Source organism: Cricetulus griseus, chromosome 7 (assembly GCF_003668045.3).
Source record: "Cricetulus griseus strain 17A/GY chromosome 7, alternate assembly CriGri-PICRH-1.0, whole genome shotgun sequence".
Taxonomy (NCBI): domain Eukaryota; kingdom Metazoa; phylum Chordata; class Mammalia; order Rodentia; family Cricetidae; genus Cricetulus; species Cricetulus griseus.
The window spans coordinates 122,878,901-122,892,318 of NC_048600.1; the positions used below are offsets into that span (position 1 = coordinate 122,878,901).

Here is a 13,418-nt window from a genome sequence, read left to right on the forward strand (position 1 = left end):
GGCAGTCTTCCTGACCTGTATTGCCAGCACTGATGGCCATCAAGCTGTGTTAACATGGAGACTCACCCCCAAGTTACTGTCCTATCTCATCCCCGAGGACCAGAAGCGCCTAAAGACTCTTGTAACTATCGACCTGGGCATCAACTCGGGAGTTGCCTTTCGGGTAGCGGTTACTGTGTTGGTAAGTTAATGAAACAGAAAGAATGGAAGTCCTAGGCTGGCTTCTGTGTGTGTCCTGTGTCAGGGATGGGGATCTTTCTTACCCTGTGTTATACAGAATGTCTCTTTGAACTGTAGTAGTTTAGATAAACTCAACAAAATTTCTATTCTGTTTCATGACTTAATTGCTCATTTAGGTTTCATTAATAAAATGTGTTTATTATTTGTGTTTCCTCAAAAAAAATAAATGAAATAAAAAGAGGATTGTGAAAGAGGAAAAGAGGGTCTTAGGATTGCTTTCATTAGTGTAACAAACACCATGAACAAAAGTGAGCTGGGGAGGAAACATTTCATTTCAGCTTACAGGTCACAGTCCATCTTCAAGGCAAGGCAGGAACTCAAGACAGGAACCTAGAGTCAGGAACTGAAGCAGAGATCATAGAGGAATGTTACTTATTGGCTTGTTCTGGTTTGCTCATCTACCTTCCTTACACAGCTCAGGGTCACTTGCCTAAAGATGGTACCATCAAGAGTGTGCTAGATGCTCTTCTATGATTGACAATCAAGAAAATGCCTAGAGCTGGAGAGATATCTCACTCCTAAGAGCACTGGCCAGAGGACTTGGGTTTGAGTCCCGGCACATGGAAGCTCATATCTGTATGTAATTCCAGTCTTGGTGATTTGATGCCTTCTGGTCTCCATTGGAATTGAATACATGTGATGTGCAGATAGACGTGAAATGAAATACACATCAAATAAAAATAAAATGTAAAGAAAATGCTTCACAGACATGCCAACAATTCCTCAAGTTTCTTTGTTCCAAGTAATTCTAATCGGTGTCACACTGAGAGAGACTAAATGAGCAGAATTAAGGAGATTTTAAAAAGGCTTTGGAATGCATGCTGCATAAGAACAGAAGAGGGCTGGTGGGTGAGGAAGATGACCAATGGGAGTAGTGCAGGGTGCCAAGGGAGGAGAGCGATAGAGAAGGATCAACAAAAACAAGATACATATGAAAACACCACAGTACAGCCCATTGTATTTTTTATTTCATTTTTGTTCGTGCTGAGTGCATGTGTGTAGGCACATGCATGATATCACAAGTGTGTGAAGGTCAGAAAACAACCTGACAGATGGATGGTTCCCTCCTTTCACAGTTTGGGCCCCTGGATCACACTCTGGTCATCAGGCTTGAAAGGGCAGCAGCAGTCACTGCTGAGCCGTTTTCCTGGCCCCAAGTAAAGTGCTTTTAATGTATTGACTTGTATCAGTTAAGTTGTCATCTATAAGGCCAAGTAAGTCAGTAGGGTCAGCATTAATTAAAGGCTTGGAGCCCTTGCTCAAGATCTAGTGTGAGAATTCTCATAAGTTGAGGGCAGTTGGTATTCACATACACTACATACAATTCTAGAATCAAGGTAAATTTTTTTTCACATAACTTTGTAAGCGTCTGGTTAACTAGTAAAAATAATAGTAGTAACAACAAAAATCTCATAGATAAGAGTTGGTGGCAATAGTACTATAGATTGCTATAGATAGGTCTTAGCTTACACAGACTTGGTAAATAAAGACTTGAAAAGCTAGTCCTTTTACCTAAGAGGACATACACATTTACATCATTAAAAAAAAAAAAGCAAAATTTCAGAAATGGTTCAAATTTGTGTGTAAATATTCACTCAATCATTTAACAATTGCAAGTATTTACTCCCACAAGTTGAAAGTTGTTTTTGAAGTCCCAATAGACAAAACATTTAATCCAAAGTCTACAAACTGTTCAGTGATGAAGAAGCAGTGAATGAGAACAGGTCAAAGTGAGTTACAAAAAGAAAATACTGTGCTGTTGGGAAATCAACTGATTCCCTTCTCCTAAAATCAATATTGTTGAAATTACACCTTACCTGGTCAATGAGTAAAGAAAATCGTTAATGTTCTGAAATTCGGGGTCAGGGCTGGGGAGAGAGAATCAATCAGTCTCTGCAGCTTCCCCAGAAACATCAATACTATTATAAATGGATTTTAAAACTCCATACTGTGTGAAATGTGACTTGGCTGAGGGCCCCTTGACTGCATGTTCTAGCCTGTTCTCACGTTGGTCACTACTGTCAGACATACTATTCAGAAAAATTCTGACAGGAGTTTCAAACATACTTAGTGCTACATCTGAGATAAGTAAGACATGTCAATGTGACTGAATACTGTCTATAAAAGGGACGTGAGCTTGAAGATAAAGAGAACATTTCACACTTTACAGCTCTTCCTGTGGGAGGAGCTTCCACTTCACTGAGGAATCTAGTTCCTCATCAAAATCATCCAGCTCCTGCTCCTTGGAGAGCTCCAGGAAGACCTGGAAAAGAGAAGGAATAAAGAAAGAAATGAGAGGCATACCATACTACCTTTTATAGCTGCAAACAATGCAAAGATTGTATATTCTTCCTAGGCTTATTCATTATGTTTTTGTATGTGTATGTTATGTGTATACATTCATGTCCACGTGTGTTGCTACATGTGTGTGCAGGTATCTGTGGAGGCCTGGAGTTGATTTCAGGTGTCTTCTTCAATTGCTCTCCACGCTTTATTTACAGAATCATGGACACACAGTTGAACCTAGAGCTCTCCAATCAGCTAGTCCATCTCGCTAGCCTGCCCTGATTAAGGACTCCACTTCTGCTTCCATGGTGTTAGGGTTATAGGAGTCAGTCATGCCCACTTGGCTTTTGTGTGGATTCTAGGGATTCAAACTATGGTCCTCACACTTGTCCACGAAGTACTTTATCCAATGAGCCATCTCCTCAGTAATTAACTTATTTTTAGTAAGATATTCAACCAATAAGAATTACCCACCTGCTCCAGAGTGGACTGTGAGAGGCTGTATTCTTCCAAGTCAAAGTTCTCTTTCACTGGGTAAGGATGAATACCCATTAGTAGCTCATATTTTTTTACCCGAGAAATTTCACCAGTTCATGTACAAAACAGAACAAACAAATAAAAATATAAGATAATAACTATTTTGAGTTGACTACTGGAAATTAAATACACCATTTAGTCATATAAAAAGATAGAAATTCTGCCCTGTTTCTTAAGAGTTGTGGCAAAGGCACTAGAAGATGAAAAAGGAGAATAAGAAATGGTAGAACATCAATCTGAGATAAAGTTAAAACATGGTTCTCTTTGTGCTTGGAAATTCCCATGTGCCTCCTACATGTGCCCTTCTTCCTGTCCCAGAGGCTGGTGCTAAGTGACATGTCTCAGTGGGTTTTCAACAGAAGGGAAAAAAGAAAGAGAGGCCATGCATTTATTCTTTCATTCCCCCCCTGACACTGAGTCTCCTGATTGATGGTCACTATTTCTCTCAAGGTGATAAATTCTACATCACTCTGTCCCAGGCTGTATCTTTCTGTCTCTTCAGATCTAATGACAATGGGTAACCATTTTGCTTATTTATAGTCTCAAGTTGATGTACTGTGTTCTTATACAGACGTGATAACTACAGAGCCCATGGTCAACCAATCTTGTTGCCATGTTACTTCTCTCTTCCTTTTTCACTCTACCATAGAGGGGCTCCTAATACCAACTTATAAGACAAGGAGGGGACACAATAAGAAGAGAGATTAAATAAAACGATGCACCTTTAAACCTTTAAGAGATAGGACCTGGCTAGTGGAAGTATGCCACTACAAGTGAGCCTTTGAAGACTGTACATTCTCTTTGCTCTGGCCTGTCTTCTCTGCTTCTAGTCTGACACAATGATGTGAGAAACCCCAGTAACATGCTCCCAACTGACAGAGTTGCCACCATTATGCATTTCCTGCTATGATGGGCTGCAATTGTCAGAAACCATGTGACAAAAGTTGTTTCTGGTATATGTTTGGTCACAACAACACTAAGGCAATACAGAAATTGGGACCAGAAGTGGGGTCATTTCTGTGATTAAACATAACCATTTGGTCTTCCAACCTTTGAAACTGGTTTATGGGAGGAATGTGGAAAAGGTTGGGGAGAGAGTTAGAAGAACCATAGATTGCTATAAGCAGAGCCTATGGCACCTTCTGGTGGAAGACCCAGATGCCAGTAGAAATGCAGCTGGTAAACACTGTAAGTATGAGGCCTCAGATGCAAACTTAGCCTTGAAGTCACTTCTGGAAAGATGCCTACTACAGTTTGTGTCCTGAGAATTTGAGTGAGGCTACATTCACTCAATAGACCAATTAGTTGGGTGGAGAAAACTTTGAGACAAAACAGCATTCAGAATACAGTATAACTGCTTTTGGCCTTTAGCCAATTTTACAATGAGAGAAAGAAAAGTGTAATAAACATTTTTGAAAAAAGTGTGTATTGTGGGTACATTTAAAGTTACTGTAGACAAAGTAGGTGCAGAGGGAGAGAGTGGCTACAACTGTTAAGAGTCATTAGTGCCATTGGAGGAAAATAATGGAAAAATAGGAAAGTTGCCTTGAGGGCCAGACTTCTTCCATAAAAGACCCCAAGGTCAGTTGAAAAGCAAGTGGCTAAACAAGGAGAGTATCAGAGCACTCTGCTGGTGAAGGAACATGGATAGAACTTTCTGGTTTCAGCTACTCAGGCACTCAGAGGCTGCATCTGCCTTGGCAAAAGGGCCTCTGCGTAATCAGTTTTAGTGAAAGGGCATCTGGGTAATCAGCCTTAGTGAAAGGATATCTTGGTATTTCTTAAGCTGACAACAGAACTTGGAGTCATTCATACAGTACAAGTTTTGCATACATTCATAATGCAAAAGCTGTGGAATAGCTGGGTTTCCGAAAGACTCCCAAGAAAAGCTTGGGACGTACAGCAATGTGTAGTAGAGTCAGACTCCCCGGCAAGGCGGCATGATGCTTTGAAATATAAAGCCTAAGTTGCGGTAAAGACTTTTAGGCTGTTGGAGATACCAGAGATGAAGAACATCTACTAAGAAAATGTTTCAGATACCGAGTAGAGCAGGCCCAAGAAGCAGGTCATATGTGATAAAAGTAGCAGGATCATAGGAGGCAGATACAAAACTCTGTAGGCAGTTACCTCATGCCAAAAGATGCTCTGTCAATCTGACAGGGGGCTACAAGAGTTAATGTGACTTACCCTGTGTGTTTTGGTGCTGTGGTACACACTGTCTTTCTGTATGTTGTGAATATGAGTTGCTCTCATTGGTTGATAAATAAAACTGCTTTGGCAGGATAGGGCCAGACAGGAAATCCAAGCAGAGATACAGGAGAAGGGCAGAGTCTGAGAGACGCCAGCAACCACCCAAGGAGCAACAAGCCAGAGCACCACTGGTAAGCCATGGACCACGTGGCGATAAACAAATTAATAGAAATTGGTTAATTTAAATATAAGAGCTACCTAGTAATAAGCCTGAGCCATCAGCCAAACATTTATAATTAATATAAGCCTCTGAGTGATTATTTGGAAATGGCTGCAGAATGGGGAGGGAGACAGAAAGGCCTCTGTATACATGTTGGTCTTGCTATTCTGCAATCTTTGCTTGCTATCCATCAGTTATTCCCCTTTAGACAGGATTGTTTTCTCTGAGACGTTATTTGTTGGATATATGTGGTGTTCTCTTTTAATTATTATTTCACTGGGGCTCACAAATTGGAGTTTGCCTTGAGTCTCTCAAAAGACTTTTGAACAGTATTGGGACTTTTAAGAATTATGGGGATTTTTGAAGTTAGACTGAATGCATTTTGCATTATGAGATGGACATACTAAATCACATCTTGTTGATAACCACTGGATTAGAAGTCCTGCAATTTAGTAATCATGTATCATAAGCATCATATAATTCTTAAAGCTGGTTTGGATTTTTATGGTTTTAGGCATATTGTTTCTAAACATTCACTTACATCTCTCCAATTTGAAGAAAGCCTGTGATAAAGGCCATACATCCTCAACAGGCAACTTATAGACCATCAGGGAGGAGTATCTGTGAAGAGAAGGAGCATGAACACTAGATTCATGGTTGTACCTTCTGATGCATGCACACCTGAATACAAGCAACAATCCTGTCAACTCTTTTGTGAATGTACATCTTTTTTTTTTCCTTTTTGGTTTTCCAAGATAGGGTTCCTCTGTATATCCCTGGCTGTCCTGGAACCTGATTTGTAGACCAGGCTGGCCTCTAACTCATAGAGATCCACCTGCCTCTGCCTCCCGAGTGCTGGGATTAAAGGCATGCGCCACTACTGCCCACCATAAATGTACAACTTATGACTTGGAGATGGCTGTGGTTCCAGTGCTCTTTGATTAACAACTAGTCAGTCTGTGAGGAAGAAGACTGGGACACAAAAGAAGAAATCAGTAGTAAGATGCCTTAAGAAGGGAGGGAACAAGACTGTTCTTCTGGCTTAGGAAGAAAAGAGTATCTAAGCAGAAACTGCTAGTTATTTGGTATCACCTCATCTCCTCTTGCCTCAAGAACTACCAGTAATACAACTGCTGAGAGGTGCCATTCACGGGTTCTGATGAATGTTTACCACCACCACTGAGCTCTACCAGGGCATCCCCTTTAATATGGATGGTTTGACCCTCTGGCAAAGGCCACTGAGATAATACAAGCACAGACATACAATAGTGCATGGCATATTTCAGAACACCACAAATGCTAATTCCCTCACAAGTGTCAGCCTGCAATAGGCAATTTATTGTCTTAAGTTATGTCCTGTGGCAGCCCTCCAAACAGAGGCCTTCTCTTAGTAACGAAGGTACTAACATTTGATGAAGCTAAAAACAATGAGGAGATAGAACTTTCATTTCCCATCACTCTAAAAAAAAAATCAACACCACCAAACATAAAGATTAAAATAATCCATACAGCACCTCTCCTGTCGAGCAGCCTGGGGAAAAAGCTTCATGATCTCCATGTTGAGGGGCTCCACCTGTGCGAGGGTCTTCACCTTCATCTCCAGCAGGTAATCTTTGCCAAATTTGCTCTTGAGATGTTGAATGGAACCAATGCATCTGGAGGTAGATAGGGGGAGGCTAAAGTCAAGCAAGGCAAGAAAGCTATCTAAGCCCAGTGCAGTTCAGCATCTGGGTGCTAGCGGCAGGGCCAGGCAGAGACCGGGTCAGATTCTCCAGCTTGTCCTGGTGGGCAGTGCTCTTGTATTACAGACGGCAACCCGAGGTCAAGAGCAGGCCTGACCAGTACTCACCTCAGCCTCCCAGACACCATGATGGCCACGCGGTCACACACAGCCTCCGCCTCTGCCATGTAATGGGTGGTCAGAAGGGCGCCCCTCTCTGTGTTTGTGAAGGAGGCCCGGATCGCCTGCCTAGAGTTAGGTCAGGGAGAGCAGCTGATGAAAGAGATACTCCAAGGTATCATGGAGACTTTTAAAGATGTTGCCATTAGCAGTGCATCCAAGAAAAACCAAAGTCAATTATTTTTGTAGACATGGCAGACAACTAACCTAGAGTTTGGTTAGAGTATACAATTTAGAGATGGTTTGGGGCTGAATGTGGAGGTTGATACTGAAGAAAAGGTTGCTCTAAAAGTGCTGAGCAGCAGGAGAATTAAGGAGAAGGGGGGGAGGAAGTGAGGACTTCCTAGAATATGTAATTATCATAATGTATATTACAAGGTCACAACATGATCAATTTTAGAAATTTCATAAAGTAATTAACATACTGAGGACTTGGGGTTTTTATTTTTATCTCCATGACCATGTCATGTTGTTATTGTAGGGGATTAAAATTTAATAACTGATTGAGTGGACTAACTGTGCCTTTTGCATACTGAGATCTAAGAGGAAAACAAGATTCTTACAGTGAGTGTTAGATGGAAGGAATATGTCTCTTGCCAAAATATGAAATTGCATACTTTTTCTATTAATGGTTGGGCTTTTCCTGCTAAAGGATGAATATATTTATGCATTTAAATAAAGTATGTTGAAAGTCGGTTTTTACAAGGTATATAAATCCACATAAGTGCTGCTCCTGAGATCTCACCACATCTGCTGCTGCCCTTCAGGGTCCATCCCGGTTGAGGGCTCATCCAGAAGCACCACCGACGGGTTCCCCAGGATGCTCAGTGCAAAGCACAGCTGAAACAATAGGGACAGCCTGTCTGTCATCAGCCTGCTGGATGCAGAGTGGGACACTGAGCCCAGTACATACCTTTCTCTTTATTCCCTCTGATAGGGTCTTTACAGGAGCCTTCAACTGGTCCTGCAGTTTGAGTGCATTCACCAACCTGAGAAACACAATGAATCAATCTCCATTATGCTGGAGCAGGAAGGAACATAGGAAGCAGATATAAACAATACTACAGTAGTGAAAGTTGTAAAAGTCATCAGAATGGTTATAACTTGATACCCCTAAGGTTACTGCTACTGTTTAGATATAGTTTGTTCGTCAAGGATTCATGCACTAATTCTTAGTTGGTGATGTTAGGAAACAGTGTGGGCCCTTAGAAGCTGTAGAGACTAAGGGGAATGCCTAGAGCCACGAGGCTGTGTCTTCAGAGAGGACTATAGAGTCTTTCTCTCTCTCTCTCTCTCTGGTTTCCTGTCATCTCCCACTCATAAACAATCCTGCATTGAAATCATTGTTATTTGCCCTCACCAGATGCTAGATTGAAGGCTGACATCTTGAACTTTCGCCTCCAAAACTGAACTAAATAGAGAAACCTCTTTTCTTCGAATATAGCCAGACTCATGGATTTCACTAGAGTAATTCGAAGCTGGCTAATACTAATATTTTATAGCTCATTTTGCTCATCACACTCTTATTTCCAGTATTCTTTTCTATATGAAAAAAAGAAACTCAGTAAACTTTTCTCTCTAGGCTTAAAGTAAAAGGAAACACCAATATTGAACTGGGCCTCCCATTTCACATTCCAGTTGTGGGATGACCAAATCTCCCACAAGCAAGGGGTCACTAGTTAGAAGCTCCCTTCTTTAATTCTGGGAGAACACCATTAATAAGCTGTCAGCCTCCTAAGGAGCAAATGAGTGAGGCTTCTCCATGTACCGTGTAACAGTGACCAAGGCATCCTTTTTCTTCAGCCCCTTCACAGCGGCATACGCCTCCAGGTGGTCCTTCACTGTCAGGATGGGCCACAGCACGTTCTCCTGCGGACAGTACCCCAAGAACCCGAGGGCAGCGTCTTCACCGCACCCTTTCAAAAATACCTACACACAATAAAATCTTTCTCAGATTCTATTCAAAACTCTCTCTCTCTCTCTGTCTGTCTGTGTGTGTGTGTGTGTGTGTGTGTGTGTGTGTGTGTGTGTGTGTATGTGTATGTGTGTGCATGTGATACTAAATAATGTTTTCTTCATGCACCTGAGCATAATAGTAAAAATATGACTGCTTGAACAAGACCATGTTATGACAACACCAGTGGACATGCTAAGCCAGATAGGAGAAATTCCACATAGACCCAGATGCCCGATGATGATCTAGAGCTTGTCAGTAGTCAGGCCTGATACATGTTCATGTGAGCAAAGCTATATGGACTCAGTAGCTTGTACATATATATGCCTCTCTCTCTCTCTCTCTCTCTCTATATATATATATATATATATACATATATATAGTTATATATATTCATATATGTGTGTGTACATAAATGTAGCAATGATAATTAAAGAAGAGACCGTGGGTCTGAGAGGAAAGGGTGGAACACAGGGGAAGCTGGAGAGGTGGAGGAAGGGGAAGAATGATGGATATGCAGTGCTCGTGTATGAAGTTCAGACAGAAACCATTAAATGTTTAAAGAGTGAAGCAATCATTTAGGTCTGGGGAAGTGATGAATCTCTCAATAATTTAAAGGGCAAATATTCACATTACTATATCTTGGCATCATAGTTTAGACTTTATGATAAAATCCACCACCACAGTTTAAGTTAAGAGTTCTTGAGTTCCTTCACTGATTCAAATGTTCAAAACAGTAGATATTTGGTAAGCATTCTGCTTCTTCAGTAGGGCAGTGGTTTTCAGTAAAGAGCAGTCCTCGGGGTGCATTTCACACTATCTGGACACACAGACAGTTACTTGTCACATTTGTGTTTACTTCTGTGCTGGAAAGGGTACTACTGGCATCTAGTGGGTAGCAGCCAGAGATGCTGTTAAATACTCTGTACACACATTTATTCAATACACAATGCCATTAGATCTAAAGCTGAGCAACCCTGAAGCAACCAACAGAGGAAAATCCTTCACCAATATTATCTACCACTTGAGAACCAATAAAATGTTAATATTTACTATTTTGATGAGCCCAGCATTGTGCTATATATAACAGCTAATATGTACTCAGTGATCATATGTACTGGAAACTAAGCATTTAATAGATCTTAAATTATGTTATGCTCAAAAATCCCTACAGTTAGGTGTGTTCCTATTAGATATGGGAACCTGATGCATTTAAGGGTTAAGAAATTTGCACAAGGGTCACAGAAGGTAAACTTGGGATCTAAAACTAGGATCAACTTTCAGAACCTAAGCCCTTGACCTTGATCCTCTGTTATTATCCTTCCCTGGAGAGAAAGAGAGAGAGAGAGAGAGAGAGAGAGAGAGAGAGAGAGAGAGAGAGAAGTTAACTTGGCCTTGAAGAACTTTCATTCTAGAGAGAAACCAGAAAATAAATAATGATAAATAGGGGAATGATGACAACCTCTGCTTAATGCTTCTATGAAAATACACAATCTAATATATAAATTAATGAAGTGGATAATTCAGCAATAAAAGGCCCTTTGAGCAAGTGGAACTTAGAGTGATACTAATGAGATAGCCACGCACCTGGAGATCACTCTGTCTACTGGGAGTTCAAGTCCACATATCTTTCAGTGAGAAGATCAAGGGCCAATCCAAGAGGCAGAGAGAGAGAGAAAAGCAGTAGACACAGCCTACATTGCACTGAGCCATCTGCAGCCCTGGTAGAGTTTGGATCACTACAGTAAGGAAATATGTTCAACCATGTTCATACCAGCATTATTTGTAATAGCCAGAACCTGGAAGCATCCTAGATGCCCCTCAACTGAAGAATGGATGGAGAAAATGTGGTACATTTACACAATGGAGTACTACTCAGTGGAAAAAAAGCCGATGGAATTTGAAATTCAAAGGCAAATGGATGGAACTAGAAAGAAACCATCCTGAGTGAGGTAACCCAGTCAGAAAACGACAAACATGGCATGTACTCATGCATATATGGTTTTTAGACATAGGATTACCAGCCCACAATCCACACTGCCAGAGGAGCTAGGAATCAAGGAGTACCCCAAGAGAAGATTTCATAGTCCCTTGAAGAAGTGGAGGGGGACAAGAACCCCTGAGCAAATTGAGAAGGGGGAGGAAGGAGGTGGAAAGGGAAGAAGGGGAGGGGGGAAGAACAAGAGGACTGAGACAGGGGAGGAATACAGGAGGGCAAGAAATGAGATGTCTTGATAGAGGGAGACAGTACAAGTTTGGAGAGAGGTCTGGCACAGGGGAAATGTTAGGGGGTCCACAGGGATGACCCCAACTAAGAATCTAGGCAGTGGTGGAGAGGCTGCCTATGATGCCCTTCCCCTATAATGAGATTGATGTCTACCTTGGTTACCATTCTTAGAGTCTTCATCGAGTAGCTGATGGAAGCAGAAACAGGCACCCACAGCTAAGCACTGAACCATACTCTGGAATTCAATTGCAGAGAGGGAGGAGGGATGAGCAAGGAGCCAAGATGGTGCTGGAGAAACACGCAGAAACAGCTGAACTGACCTAGTGAGAGCATAGAGATCCTAGTCATAAAGCTGGGGAACCAGCATTGGACCAAACCAAGCTTTCTGAATGTGAGTGCCAGCTAGGAGGCCAAGACAGTCTATGGGACCTCTAACAGTGGAGCCAGTGTTTATCCCTAGAGCACAAATGGACTTTAGGAGCCCATTCCCTATGTAGGGATTCTATTGCAGCCCAATACAGCAAGGAAGACCTAGGCCCTCCCCCAAATGATATGACAGACTTTGATGGTCCCCTGTGAAGGGCCTCACTATTCCTGGGAATAAGGTAGGGGGGTGAGCTGGGGGGGTTGATGGGGAACATGGGAGGGGGCAAAGGTGAGGAAATGGGGAGGGATGGATATGTAAGTATGAGTGCCTTTAAAATAAAAAAAAAGAGTTTGTAAACAGGAGAGTGATGTGCTTTCATTTGCATTTTTAAAGGACTGCTCTAGTGGCTACATCAGGTAAGAGTAGAACAAAAAGGCAATTCATAAAGTTGTCTTTCACAATCAGTACCATGTACAGCAACCCTTCCTTAACCTTTCCTCTGATCTTAACCTCAGATCAAATGGCAACAGTACGTTTCTCTGAAATTGTAACTCTGGTTTCTGTCCATCATTTATCTAATTTGGCCTAGAAAATTGCATGTACAGCTTAGGATTTTATTCTAGCCTATGGACTACTGAGTTGCTTGTCTCTTACGTCCATCATCTTAGGAAATTCTAGGTCTCCTGCACAGCACCAGGCTGGTGCTTTGAGAACTCAGGTAAAACTCCAGAAGCAGCTGACACTGCCAACCTTTCTCCTGTCACTTGAGTCATCATCCTTCCAGCCAGGATTTATCTGTTATTGCCAGAAAGCTTTGCTGACCTCTTTGCAAAGACACCTGTGGCCTCTTGCTACACAAGTGGCATGTAGCCTTTAATTACAGCATGGAAGCAGAGAATACTTACTAAATATGGGGTTTTATGACTATACCCACATTAGCAAGACTTGTTGGGGTTTTAACAGAGGTCTCTAGTATATTGCTGAGAAAATTCAGTTTACCAAGTTCTTGTGGCAAATAACAAAGCAATGGTGGCTTCATGAATGTAAGCATGAGTGTATGTATGTTTGTACAATACATATAATATTTTCATTAATATTCTTTACTCAAGGGCACTGTACTGATAAGATTAGCCCTTCTCAAAAACTATTTTTTGCATCAAGTAGAAAAATGTAATCAACCAACTTCATTGCATATCACTATGATGGGGGAGGTCCTTCTGTGTATATGTTTGTTTTATTGGTTGATAAAGCACTGTTGGCCAATAGGGGAGCAAGTTAGGAGGGACTAGGAGAGAAGGAGGATTCTGGGAAATGTAGGAAAGGGACACAGTCTCCAGGAAGACAGCACGCATTCTGCCGGTATCCTCGATAAGTCTTTGTAAATATATAGATGAATAATTATGGTTGATACTTAAGACAGAGATAGCAGATAGGAGATCCTACTCATTGGCCATCAGCATTGTACCTAATATAAGTCTCTGTGTGTTACTTGGGACC

General features: G+C 41.5%; 1 protein-coding gene across 4 annotated transcripts in view; it reads right to left on the bottom strand.

Moving 5' to 3' along the window:
* Window positions 1-360: 360 nt before the first annotated feature.
* Window positions 361-13,418, bottom strand: part of Abca9 (ATP binding cassette subfamily A member 9) — a 71,745-nt gene continuing 58,687 nt past the window's right edge. For 2 of the 4 annotated variants that reach the window (XM_027425802.2, XM_027425800.2), the window contains 8 exons: window positions 9,142-9,302; window positions 8,287-8,362; window positions 8,119-8,213; window positions 7,323-7,442; window positions 6,988-7,128; window positions 6,015-6,094; window positions 3,001-3,056; window positions 1,186-2,503 (listed from right to left, as the gene is read on the bottom strand). In XM_027425802.2, the coding sequence (XP_027281603.1) occupies window positions 2,405-2,503; window positions 3,001-3,056; window positions 6,015-6,094; window positions 6,988-7,128; window positions 7,323-7,442; window positions 8,119-8,213; window positions 8,287-8,362; window positions 9,142-9,302 (828 nt within the window). In that variant the 3' untranslated portion in view covers window positions 1,186-2,404. Of the gene's footprint in view, window positions 584-1,185; window positions 2,504-3,000; window positions 3,057-6,014; window positions 6,095-6,987; window positions 7,129-7,322; window positions 7,443-8,118; window positions 8,214-8,286; window positions 8,363-9,141; window positions 9,303-13,418 lie in introns of those variants that run through there. The other 2 variants (XM_035447882.1, XM_027425801.2) reach the window with 2 other exon arrangements.